The following is a 13,309-nucleotide window of genomic DNA, read 5'->3' as shown; positions in this document are numbered from 1 at the left end:
GATGAAGGAAACAGATAAAGAAATCACCTATCACAGACATGTGCTGGTGGCATTTGATCTGGGATGAAGACAGAGGTCGGTCACAGAAGGTTTCCAGAGTGAGGTGGTTTCATATTTCTCCTAGAGGATGAGTAGAAGGTAACCAAATGATCCAAAGACAGACTTACCAAACAGAAGGCAGTGTAGACAGAGGACTCAGAGGCTGGAAGAGCTGTCTTTCAGAGTGGCTAGGGTCCTCAGGGTGGTGAGAGGCTGCCCTCTAACAGCATGTGGGAAGAGGACCTCAAAAGACTACTGTGGAGAATCCCTGAGTGGTTCTAAATGTGCCCTCTAATGTGTGGCTTCAGTGTACTCCTAAAACGCCACTGGAAACTCAGTGGCCAGATTCATATGTTCATAACATGTGGGATTGGGGCATTTGAGATGGTTAGATAAGGTCATGAGAGTGGGCATTAGTGGCTTTATAAGAGGGTTAGAGAATCTGTCCTGCCATGTAACACAGCGAGAAGGACCCCAACAGGTGCTGAGCAGGTGTTGGCCCTATGCCTTTGAGCTTCTCATTTCCCAGGGAATCTATTCTTCATAAATCACCTGCTCTTGAGTATTTTGTTATGCACACTATAAATCACGTAAGACATTGTTACCACTTGTACTTAATGAATTTTCTTTTAAAGACAATAAAAACTGACGGGAAGCGTCTCTTGTATTTATCCTCATTTTTTAAAAAAAAAAAATTATTCCCATTGTTCTTCATGTCTTTGTGTTTGCCACAATTCCCACTATGATCATGCTTTTTCTGACAAGGAACTCTCTTTAATATTTTGTTTAATTCAATTGCCAATGAAGTTCTCAAATTTTTGTCAGAAGAATACCTATTTTTTTTTTTTTTTTTTTTTTTTGTATTTAAAAAACATTTGTCCTGACACTAGGAATGTGAGGCTGCTCCAGTACAATCTTCTTCCCAGGATAGACAAAGATCTCTAAAGCTATGAAACATAATCCATCCTTCCCCCTTACATAAACAAACAACAAAAGGGTTCTACTGATTGTAGAGTTCAGACTTGACCTTCTCCCCCCCCCCCCCTTTCTGATGTGCTTAAAACACAACCCTCCATTGTCTCCTGTTGTTTTGTTACCAAAACGGGCTTTGCCGTACCCTTAGTGCATAGTACTTCTTTCCTTTCTGAGCCCACTGACTCTTTCTCCGTGTCTACACTGTGTAGATGGGTTTAATTTCTACTTGCACTTGGTTGCGTTCACACTGTGTTGAGATCTTGGACCTCTACTTTGGTTTCCTTCCATTCATTTTAGAAAACCCTTCCCCCTCTATATCTCTGTCACCCGCATGGCTCCCGCTTGATGACATCCCAACATTAAAAAAAAAAAAAATTAACTCTTGTGGGAGCACGGACGTTGTTTATGTGGGGTTGAATAGATTCAAGTGTTTGAGTATGGGTGTGTGTGTGCGTGCGCCAGGAGCAGAGTTTCAACTAGACCATGTCTCCACCTGCCACCACCACCCCCCAAGCATTTTTAATGCTTTTTTTTTTTTTCTCCTGTATTCATTTCCCAGGCTTTCTCTGCGTTTCATTTTAGATAATGACAACTTTCAGGGATCATTCACTCCTCCTACCATGTGGGCCCCAGGGACAAATTCAGACAATCAGTCTTCACAGCAAGTATCTTTTACCCCAAAGCTGCCAGCCCCGAAGTTTTTACTGTTGATACTGTTTTTATCCACCTTTCGATTTTCATAATTTCTCCCATTTGCTAAGATTCTCCATGTGTTAACCCATATGCTTTCTGCCTTTCTCACTAGAACATTTAGTGTGTTGGTCAGTTATTTTGAAACCCAGGTCTGACAGATCTTTATTAGTGACTGTCTCCCTTCCTTTCTCCCTTATTTTTACGGCACCAATTGGCAGCCATCGTGTAAGTTAGCAGAAGTAAGGTAACTTGTGTTTACACCAGGGTGCGGGCAGTCTACCTCCTCCGTTGGGCTGCTTTTCTTGGGGCTTAGTTACTCAATAGTTGAGCTGGTTCATGTTCGGGTTTGCCCTCACTCCTCTAGATACCAGACATGACTACAGCTTGGGGCTGGGAAGGTTTCTTCCGTACGCAGGGAACCTCTGGTACTCCTGCCTACCTTCACATTGGTACTCCAGGACTTTCCCCCACAGCCGTCCCCCAGACCTGCCTCCCAATCCATGACAGAAGCTGCAGCTCCCTGCTTGTCCCTGGACTGCAGTAAGGGAAAGGAGGTAGCTCTTGATTCCTCTGGTCCAGGCCCACTCAGTCTCCCACAAGGGTAATTCATCTCCAGAGGCCTGCTCAGTTCTCCACCCTCCTCCTCCGGGCCAAACCCTGCGCAGTGCCTTTGGAGGGCCTAGGCAAAGGAGAGTCATCTGCCATTCCCCTTGGCACTCTATCCCTGCTGTGTGTTGGTACAAGTTCTTGGGATGCAGAGATTTTTTTCTTGACCCACCCCATCCTGCCCCCGACACAAACAGCTTATGCTTCTAGCCTTTCTCTAAAACAACAGATGTCTGTGGATTCCTGGGAATGGAAGGCCAGCTTCCTTCCTGGCCCAGATGTTTCCCCCCTTCGTGGGGGCCCCCTGCCCTGATGGTCTAAGGTTTTATCACTTACATAAGAGTCATAGGATGTGGGTAATGTTTGTGCCTGTCCCCAGCAGTGACCGATCACTTCCTGCACATCTACTCCACCGAGGTAGCTTCCCTTGGATAGATACCCTTGTCTTGCTCCAACCTTTCTGTGAGCAACCAGGAGACATGGATGGACAACAGAGTTCAAATGTCCTCTTGTGTCGGTCAGTGTTCTTAGAGAAACAGAAGGAATGGGGTGTGGCTATCTCTACCCATTTCATCTGTAAGAGTATTTCTCTGTATGGAGGGAAAAGGAGAAAGGTTTCACGGGTTTGTGTCATTATAGAGGTTAGCAAGTCAAAAAAAAAAAAAAAAAAAAAAAAAAAAGTCTGCAGAGGGTGTGCAGGCTAGAGACAAAGGGAACACAGTCCAAAGGCAGCCTGCTGGCAAATTCTTGTTTCCTTGGGGGTGGTCCATCTTTTTCTCTTAAGGTCTTCAGCTTTTTGGATGAAGTCAAACCACAGCATACAGGGTTATCTGCTTTGCTCAAAGAAAACCAATTAATCTCATCTTTTAAAACACTTTACAAAAACACCCACATTGCTATTTGACCAAACATCTGGATCCCTTGGTCCAGCCAAGTTGACAACAGAATTAACCTCCACGGGCTCCCCGTTGTTTATCCCACACTGGTCTGCTAACCCACGTCCAGCCTCTGGCCATGAACCCATTTCTTCTCCCTTGCTTCTATGGCCAGAACCTTTTTTGTCCAGCCCAATGGGCAGAGTGGGACTCCACAGGACTTTGGAGTTACTTGTGTGGTTGCCTTATGAACATGAGCTCATCTCTCTGAAGACTCCAAGGAAATGTAATTTTTATAGATAAGTTTACTTTTCTATTTGTTAGAATGGGGCCATGTTCCCTTGAAATCTTCTGTATACTAAATGGAAGCAGAGTGCCTGTCAATGTGTTTTTGTTTTGTTTTGCTTTTTTACCATGGATATGATCTTGATTGTTCAAAACTTATGGACAAGAATCATTACCTGGAGGAAGAGAGAGAGAGGCTATGAAGGCAATGAGAGCGGGATCACAAGCTAGGGGCCTCAAGTTCCCACACAAAACCTGAGCTCTTGTGTTGCTTTTGACAAATATGATCGTCTGGTACATTCTGCCCTTACTGGACCCCTCCTGACACACAGGCCCACTGGCCATCCCTGTGCCCAGAGCACAGTAAGCGGCTCCCAACTCCAACCTTTCCTCTATTCTGACCTAGGGCAGCTCTTCAGAGTGCCTTTGGTACTGGGTCTGTGGCCAACATTGCTCCACAAAAATCCCTGGGTGGGGGTGGCTGGAGAGATAGCTCAATGGTTAGAAGCACTGACTGCTCTTCCAGAGGACCAGCGTTCAATTCCCAGCACCTACATGGCAGCTCACAACTGTCTGTAACTCCAAGATCTGACACCCTCAAACAGACATGTATGCAGGCAAAATGCCTATGTACATAAAATAATTTTTAAGAAACCACAAGCCAAAGGCTAGGGCATTCCTTGTACTACCCTAATATGCTGGCCTCTATCACAGGGGTAAGATCTTCTGGGAGGGAACATCACCTACACTTTATGTCACAGCAAGGCTGTTTATGTGGCCCACTGCTAGGGTTTGAAAGTGTCTTTCAAATTTCACAAGGTGAAAAATGTAACCTCTAATTCATATATTTACACTTGGGGCATTTGAGGGGTCACTAGGGGCTAAGCAGATGTTATCACCATGCTCTTGGAGTTCCCAGTCTCTAAAACGCTGACGTGGATGAATCTCTATTTTTTGTAACTTGTCCAGCTTCTGGCGTTTTCTTATAAGAACAGAAAATGGATTAAGACATAGATGGGGCCGTAAAACCACACAAAAGGAACATGGTCTCCAGAAGCAAATCAACCAGGGCGTCACTTACATCAACATACCTGTCTCATCAGAAAGTAGTGCAGTGTGAGGCCACAGCCTTGCCTATCAGTCACTGTGTTTGGAGTGGCTGTGAGATGCATAGGCCAGCACCCTACTCGGATTCAGTATGCTCTTACTTTGGACACACTCTTCACCAACAGAACGGTAACCAATTGTTGCCACTGTTACAGGAACATTTCACGGGGAAGCATTTCAGTACATGGGCTATGTTCCATTTCTGTGGACCCAGGAAAGGATCCCAGGACTGGGCTAGATTGGGTGGAATGATTTCCTTAACATCTGGACATGTATGTCATTTAGGAAATGAGAACAAATGAAGCCAAGGCCCATGTCCAAACAGGAATGTCATGAGACAGGTCTGGTGGAGTGGGGGATTTGGACTTTCATCAAGGAAGGAGACTTGACAGCCAAGGGAGGGCAGGGAGAGCAGCTGGACGGAGGATGTGAAGCTGGACAATTAGAGGGATGCAGGGTGAAGGAAGGTACAGAGAATCTGAGGCATAAGACAGGACCAACCTGCTTGGTAGCAAACCGCCTACTTAGTTCTGGAGAGGGGAGTTGGGGGACTGAGTGGGCCCAGGAGTAGCTAAAATACAAACTAGTTCTCCATCAGCCACACTGACCTTACCTGATGGCTCCCTCCCCACCAACTCAATAGTCTAAAATCTCCTGGGAACCCATACAGGGTTAAAAAGGAGACATCAAACAAATGGAAGTTCCTAAGAGCACTTCTAACTTCGGAGAAAAATAAGATTAATCAGTGGGAGTAGGAACTTCTAAAGAAAAGAATCAGAACTCCTTCTCTTGCAAACAAAGCTCGACCCTCTTAGCAATCACCGCTCTGATTGCAAGGATCTCACTCAAGTATCTGGAGAGTCTTTTACTGCCAAGAACTGCCGTACTTCACATAGGAGAATTACTCAGAATTCCGCTCTGGTCTAAATCAGCCCAGACAAAAGCCATAGATAGCTCTCAGGGCTCTGCCAGCGTCACGAGTTTAGTTTCTTAGGGGAAGAATGTGATTTTCAAAGTATGGCGTGAGTTCATAGCCACTAAAGAAAATCTGTGAAACTCACAAAATGTCTACCAAACAAAACAAATATCTATATTTTGCAATCTGGACATAGCTTTTATTAAATTTTTTTTCACTTTCCCCTGAGGATACCTGCATTTTTTTTTTCTCCATACATATCAGGATTATATTAAATAAGAAGTTTCCTGGCGTTTTGTTTTTTTGTTTGTCTGTTTTTATTTATACATCAGTAGTAGTTCTCCATTGTCCCAAATAGTCCTTGAAATACACTTTTTAAAAAATATACTTCTTAATTGTCCTGAAAAAAACACCTTTTATGAATATGCCATCATATATCTTAATCATTATTTTTACTTGATGATCAATTAGGTTGATCCCATTTTTTCAGTGTTTTAAGTAAGAGTCCAGTTTACATCTACAAGGGTCGTTGTCATACATTGCTCTAATTATTTCCCTAGAAATTCTTAGAATATTAAGATTTGAGGATTTCTAGCCAGGTGGTAGTGGTGTACACCTTAATTCCATCACTCAGGAGGCAGAGGCAGATGGATCTCTGTGAGTTTGAGGACAGCCTGGTCTACAGAGCGAGTTCCAGGACAGCCAGGACTACAAACAGAGAAACCCTGTCTCAAAAACTAGACAAACAAAAATTTGAGGATTTCTCTGTAGCCATTATAAATTACTCTTCAACAGGTCACACCTCTTTATATGCACACTAGCTGTATCTGAAAGATTATTTCATGAATCACTAGGCACTATATTATTAACATTCTAAAAAGGAAAAATATCTTTCGTCCGTTCGATGAAAAATGAGACTTAGCTCTTGGCCTTGTTAGACACATCTTACTATGTTCATTGAATGTTCCCTCCCATGGATTATCATTTGATAGAATTTAGCTACTTTGCACATGGAAGAATAAACACCTCTCTTTAATTTTGGTGCAGTTTTGACACAAGCAGGATCTGAAAGGAATCTTGATGCAAAGAGCCTTTTGGTTTGTAGCTCGACACTAGCAAAGAGTCCACAGAGGCATACTATGAAAGCAAGGATTGCTCTTCCTGAGCATAGTCTCCTGAAGTGTGGCCTTTGGGCTCTTCTGTATCAACATCCAGGGGATGGAGAAGGGTCATGTGTTTAAATTACTCCACTCCCGTCACAAGGCAGCATCATATCAAAGGATCCACACTTCCATAACCTTGCTATATGTCTCTTTGTTTTGTTTTGTATTTTTTATTTATTTATTTATTTTGGATTTTTGTTGTTTGTTTTATTTTGTTTTTCCAAGACAAAGTTTCTCTGTATTGCTTTGGAGCTTTGGAGGCTGTCCTGGAACTCACTCTGTAGACCAGGCTTGCCTCGAACTCACAGAGATCCACCTGCCTCTGCCTCCCAAGAGCTGGGATTAAAGGTGTGTGCCACCACTGCCTGGCTCTTGCTATATGCTCTAATTTCATAAACACAGTGACCACTGCGGTCAGTAAACATGGTATTTCCATACCCACTGGAACAAGAGTTAACAGTCTTGCAGAGGTGAACTCCAGCATTGGAGAATAGAAGTTGAATATGTGCTGGGCATTTATGTGTTCTATCCTTGGGATGCTTGATTGTTCTGTAACTTTATTAACGCATTATCACCTGTTTACTTGATTTCCAAGTTTAAAGATTTATAGCTACCCTAGATCCATTCTGTTCATCACCCTGCTTATCTATCACTTCACCAATGGGCATCTTCAGGTTTCTCCTTTCTTCCTTTTCTACCCACCTCTTGGATTGCTCCCTTATTTCTCTCTCTCTCTCTCTCTCTCTCTCTCTCTCTCTCTCTCTTTCACATTCACTTATTTTGTGAGGCTGCATGTGTGTGTACATGTGTGGAAGTCACAGGATAACTTGCAAGTAGTTGGCCCTGGCCTTCTACTATGTAGCTTCCAGGGATTGACCTTGGGTCATTGACTTTGGTGGTCAGGACCTTTACCCACTTTACCTGCCCCTTTCTCAATTTTCTACCCATAAGTTCTATTGCCACTCCAACTGTAAGCTGCACAGGTAAGCGCCCAGTCTAAATATGTGTCTAGAAGCTTCTGCTTCCTATGCAAAGATAGGATATTCTCCTCCTACTCCCTACAAATTTATTAGAGCCCCCAATTTTTTATCCTAGTAGAATGATGGGGGTGGGGTATGAGAAGGGCTAAAGCTCTAGAGACAGTAAAGGAAGGTAAGAGAGAGCTTGGTAGGCACTAAAGAGTGAACAGAGTTCAAGGGACAGCTATGGTAATAGTCCAAGGTCCTGGAAGTCCTGCCTGTCTGAATGACTTGAACCAAGGTATGGCCCTAAGAGTAGGTTCCTGCAGCAGCTAAGAAGACAGGGTATGGGAGACCATGCTGTCTCATACACAGACCCCGCTGTAGTTCACATAGATGGTATTATTCACACAGCCAGCCAGTACGAACCACCCAACATAACCCTTCTCTATTCCTGGAAAAACTACTTAGAGCAAAGGACAAAGGGTTACTGTGCTGTTCCACCCCTGTAAAAGGAAATAATAATTTTGATGGATTTGGTGGGACATTTAGGAGCCGAGTCAAACTGTGTGGGTAATTGTTTCGTAAAGGTGCTAGGACTTAATTTTCAGATCTGGAATGAGAACAGGTGGTGGTTGGTGGCAGGAGTCACAATGGTTTCCACGGCAACGGGATTGGATTTTAGTCATCTCTCCCATCCCCCACATAACGCATTGCGGCTTTCCTCGTAAGGTGCTTATTAAATTCTTGTTAAATGAATGATGAGCCACCGAACGGTGTGTGCTCTTTGCAATTAAGGCCGCCGTTCTTTAGCTAGACTAAAAGCTTTTAAAGCAACAATAATTACTGTGTTTACTCATGATATTTTGCATAATTTGCATAATAACTTTAACCCGAAAAATAATAAATTATGTGCTCTCGTTCCAGTTGAGCCCCCGTAGCCCATATCATGCCCTCTGTTGTGGAAGAAGCAGCCCCGACGTTTGCTCAGAGTGGCTACACGAAGGCGGGGGTGGGGGGGGCGACCTGTGCTGATGTGTGTGCTCACTGCAGCCTGAGGTCGGGCCCTCTCCTCACTTCTGCGCAGGCGCAGCCCCCCCCCCCCCCCCCCCCCCCGCCCTTCTTCCCGCGTTCAGGCAGGAGCCGGCCCCGGGCCCGGGCCTCGAGAGCAGCGCCAGTGGGCGTCCCGCGTTGCCCTTGGCAACCATTGAGCGGCTTCTGGCTCTCCCTTGCCCAGCCGAAGCAGTAAACGGAGCTCCTATTGGCTGTCCTGGACAGCCGGGCCAATCGGAAGAGAGGTTGCAGGGAGGCGGCTGAGCGGGCCGTGGGGGTGGGCAGCTAGGTTAGTAGCCAGGCGTGAGGCTAGAACCCCGAGCGTGGTCGGTTGGAGCAAATATGTCTGCCCGGAGGCACATTGGGAATCCTGAGGTGAGGGCCAGGTCCGGACCCGAGAGCCGGAGGGGGCGGGCGCACCGGAAAAGGCGCCACGTGGGCAGGGACGAACAGCCGGCCACTTCCGCCGCCTGGAAGGCGGGAAGGAGGCAGCGTGAGGAGGGGGCCGAGCGCAGGGCCTGGGGCGGGGCAGGGCTAGGCTCTGCGTCCGGAGGCGCCCGGGGGTGCCAGGCCCGCTCTCCCCCGACGCTGAGCTGACCCCCGCATTTGAGGGCTGGAGGAGTCAAGTGCATAAAGACACAGCCCCTGCCTTGGAAGAGTTTCCAGTCTAGGAGTGACACTTGCAAAACAAGTCAAAATAAAAGACGCTCCAGAAACATGGGAGGAGATGAAGGGAGGGGCCCATCACCCCTGAGGGTTGGGATACAAGCAGACCAAGCCTTTGCAAAGGGAGCAAAGTGGGACCCCTCTCCCCATTGTACCTTTTACTTTATTCATCTCGTTTACCCTCAGTGCCCTTCTGCCCGTGTAGCACGTTAACGTCACCCAGTACGATTTGACTCTTACAAACGTACTCCAGACCTAGGAGAGAACAACCAAGTCTCCACTGTTTGTGAGTTCAGGCTAGTGATGGAAACTTGTAAACTGGAGTTGAGTACAGTGAGATTGGGAGTGAGATCATCATCCATTCACTGGTCAGGGGAAGAGGTAGACCAGCGTGAACAAAGCTAAGGAGAAATGAACTCCCACAAGCCCCCGTAGGAGTGCGGGTAGACCAGGCCAGTTGAGAGAGGCCTCGCGTGCCTTCATATCAAACACCAGTTATAGGACTTTCATTTCTTGGTGTGCAAGCCTGCTGTTTGAGGAAACTGTAGCATGTGCATTGGAGCGCCACGATTGGATTGTGATGTCTATATTGTATTTTATGTTTTTTGCTTTTTTGAGACAGGGTCTCACATGTAGCCCTGGCTGTCCTGGAACTCATTCTGTTGGCCAGGCTGGCCTCAAACTTACAGAGATCCATGCCTCTGACTCTTGAGTGCTGGTATTAAAGGCATGTGCTACCGCCACCCGACCTTGATAGTAATGTGTAAACACTGCACAGTGTCACTTACATTTGGAATATAAAACACAACTCATTGAAGAAGAAAGTACAATAGTGGTCACCAGAAATTGGGGATGGGGCTACAAAGAAATGCCCAGATTCTGATCACAGCATAGCAAGCTTGTTAGAACTAAAATGTTGAGGCCTACTTTACAGCAGGATGTCTAAAATTAATGTATATTCAGATTAGCTAAGAGAAAATTCCAAATGCCTCATCACAAAATGTGAGGTGATGACTATTTACTTGTTTGATTTAATAATTCCACAGTGTGTGTGCATATCAGCACACTTATATGTCCTATAAAAAAATTAAAATGCTTCATCAACTCAATATGAGATGCCTGTGATGGGGTGGGAGAAGTAGTTATAGAGTGACAACGTATTTCTCCTGCCTGTTGGTCAGAACTCAAGAAGCTTTTAAGAAGTGTTAGTAGTGTGGTCAGATTTGCATTTTACACACAATTCCAGCCACACTGTGGAAGATGGAGTTGTGAAGGCCAAGGCAAGAAGAGAGACTACGTTGATGTGTGACTAAACTGGGGTAAGAAAGTAGGGACAGAATTAAGGAGAAATGTTAGGTATAGAACACTCCTTTACCAGGCATGCTCACCCCTAAGAGATGGCATTGAGATAGACCACTTCGGTTCCCAGCTGGGACCATTGGTTCTTATGAATGAAATCGGGGCTCTAGGAGGAAGAGTATGCTAGAGGAGGAAGGGCACAGTTGCTCTACTTACTGCCTTCTTTGAGTGGAGGACAGTTTCCAAGAATTCTTGAGAAAGAATGCATAAATATTTTTGTACCTAAAATGTAAGGCATGTCTAAAACTGTTTTTATTCTTTTTTTTGCCCAAGAGTGTGGCTGAGGATAGGATTCTTGGTTGGGAAGCATTGACATCTTGAAAACATGGCGCAGTGGCCCAGCAGCCAGTGTTTCTCTGGAAAAGTCCAAAGCCTGTTGCTTTGTGCCTTGTTTTTCCTTTCAGGAAGCTTCGTTCTTGTTCCCAGTGCTATGACACTTCGCAAAAAGCGTCCTTGTTACTGTCTGCTTTGACTCACTTTGGCAAACCGCAGAAACGTGTGTCCTTCTAATCTGTAAATTATTCTTGAATGGTTTTATCGTTGGCTCCATTCCCTCCGCCCTCCTCCTTGCATTCCGTATTTGATATTACACCCCTGTAGCTGGCTCTGATGCTCTTACCTCCTGTCGCTACATTTTTGTCTTTCTGCTTTAAGGAATGTAACGTTATTTTCTAATTCTTATATTGGTTGTAATCTCCGATGGGTGTGTTGTGGCAGGGTATCCATTTGTGCGCGGTGTGTGTGTGTGTGTGTGTAGGTATGTGGGGGTGTTGTATGTATGGATGTGTACCTTGGGTTTTTTGTTGGTGGTGGTGAGTTTTCTTGTTTGTTTTGTTTTGTGGCTTGGGACTCAGCACTGAGCTAGGCTGGCTGGGCAACGCGTCCCAGGGATCCACCGTACCACGGGAATCACAGGCCTATCACCCTGCTTTTTCACATGTGTTCTGAGAATCGAAGCCAGACCCCTATCCTTACCCAACCATCATTCTACTGACTGGGGCATCTCTCAGCCCCCCATCATGTTAATTTTTGAGGGCTGTTTTTCACTCTGATGTCCCTTTAAAGAGCTTTGCAGAAAGGTGCCAAAATAGTAAGAGAGGCCCGTTTGTCCTCTCAGTTTTCCACAAGTACTCACTGCTAAAGCTTGTACCGTGTGTGCATAGCCCTGGGCCATCTCCTCACATACGTAGACTTAATATAACCCAGAGTTGCATCTGTGTAGAGGCAGAGCTACAGTCACTGTAAAGAGTGTCATTACCATCGTGGTACTTCTCCCGATCACAGCCATTTCCTCTCTTACTGCCCTTATCCCTGACAGACACAAATACGTCCTCATCGCTATAAGGTTGTGCCATTGGAAGAGTGCTCTACGACTAGAATCATCCAGTATATGTAAGACCTTCTCAAGTGGCTTCTTTTTCTACCCAGGATGTCCTTGAGACACATCAGGGTGATGGTGCAGTTGACTCCTTAGTGCTGGCCAGTTTCTGTAGTGTGGGTATAGTTAGTTTACTCATTCACCATCCAATCAGTGTAAAACACGCTGGTTGCCTTCAGTTTGGGACTATTAGAAACAAAGATGCTAGTATTCGGGTACTGCTTTTTGTGTGGACATTAATTTTCATTTCTGTAAGCTAGGTGGGTACCTAGGAGGACAGTGACTGAGTTGTATGGTAAGCAAATGTTCGGCTTTAATAGAAAATGCCTTACAATTTTCCAGAGAGGCTGTACTGTTGTTCATTCCTGTTAATAGTGTATGAGAATTTTTGATTTTGCAACATGCTGTTAACATCTGAAACTGTCAGTGTTGGCATAGCTGCTGTGAATAGGTACAGAGTGTTATCTCACTGTGGGATAAAAAAACCCATTTATTTGTGTGGGGTGTTTGTGCGTGTAGGCGTTACGGCACATGTGTAGGGGTCAGAGAACAACTTGTAGCCATTGGCTCTTACTTCCACCGTGTGGCACTTGGTGGTGAGTGCCTTTACCCACTGAGTCACCTCACCAACACTCATTGTGGTTCATAGTTTGTATCTCCCTAGTGGACACAAACTGGCAACCTTTTCATTTCATCATAAAATTATCTGCCATCTAGACAACTTCTTCAGCAAAATATCTTTATGTCTTTTCATTTTCTTTTCGTCTTCCTTTCCTCCCTCCCTCCCTCCCTCTCTCTCTCTCTCTCTCTTTCTCTCATAGGTCTCACATTGGAGCCTGGGCAAACCCTGAACTCACTGTAACCCTCCCATCTCGGCCTCTTGAGTGCTAGGATTACAGGTGTGAACCTCTCCATCCGGCTTCCTGCTCTCACACTTGAGTCTTCTATTTGTCTTTTGTTGCCTTTTTGGTGACTGCATAGATACTGTTTTGTTTTGTTTTTGTTTTTTTTTTTTTTTTTGACAACAGATAATAATTAGGATTCAAATTCCTGGTTTTTTGTATGCCTTTAATTTGACACTACACTTCTTATGAATAATGCGTCTACATCGTTATTACTGTTTGTAATTGTTACTATTGAGTTTTATTTTTAGTCTACTTTTTATAAATAATGTGGGAAAATTTCCTATATCACTATCACTGGAATTTTTTTTTTTTTGATAATTTTCATTTCCA

The 13,309-nt window shown here is 44.9% G+C and overlaps 1 protein-coding gene across 1 annotated transcript in view; it reads left to right on the top strand.

The window, feature by feature from the left end:
- The first annotated feature begins 8,883 nt into the window (after window positions 1-8,883).
- Cep41 (centrosomal protein 41) overlaps window positions 8,884-13,309 on the top strand; it is a 45,395-nt gene continuing 40,969 nt past the window's right edge. Inside the window, exon 1 of the mRNA XM_051175853.1 lies at window positions 8,884-9,046. Coding sequence (XP_051031810.1) covers window positions 9,014-9,046 — 33 coding nt within the window. The 5' untranslated portion in view covers window positions 8,884-9,013. The remainder of the gene's footprint in view (window positions 9,047-13,309) is intronic.

The sequence above is a fragment of the Phodopus roborovskii genome, unplaced genomic scaffold (assembly GCF_943737965.1).
Source record: "Phodopus roborovskii unplaced genomic scaffold, PHOROB, whole genome shotgun sequence".
Lineage (NCBI taxonomy): Eukaryota > Metazoa > Chordata > Mammalia > Rodentia > Cricetidae > Phodopus > Phodopus roborovskii.
The sequence above is the reverse complement of the archived record's forward strand: the minus strand, read 5'-3'. Positions and strand labels throughout refer to the sequence as shown.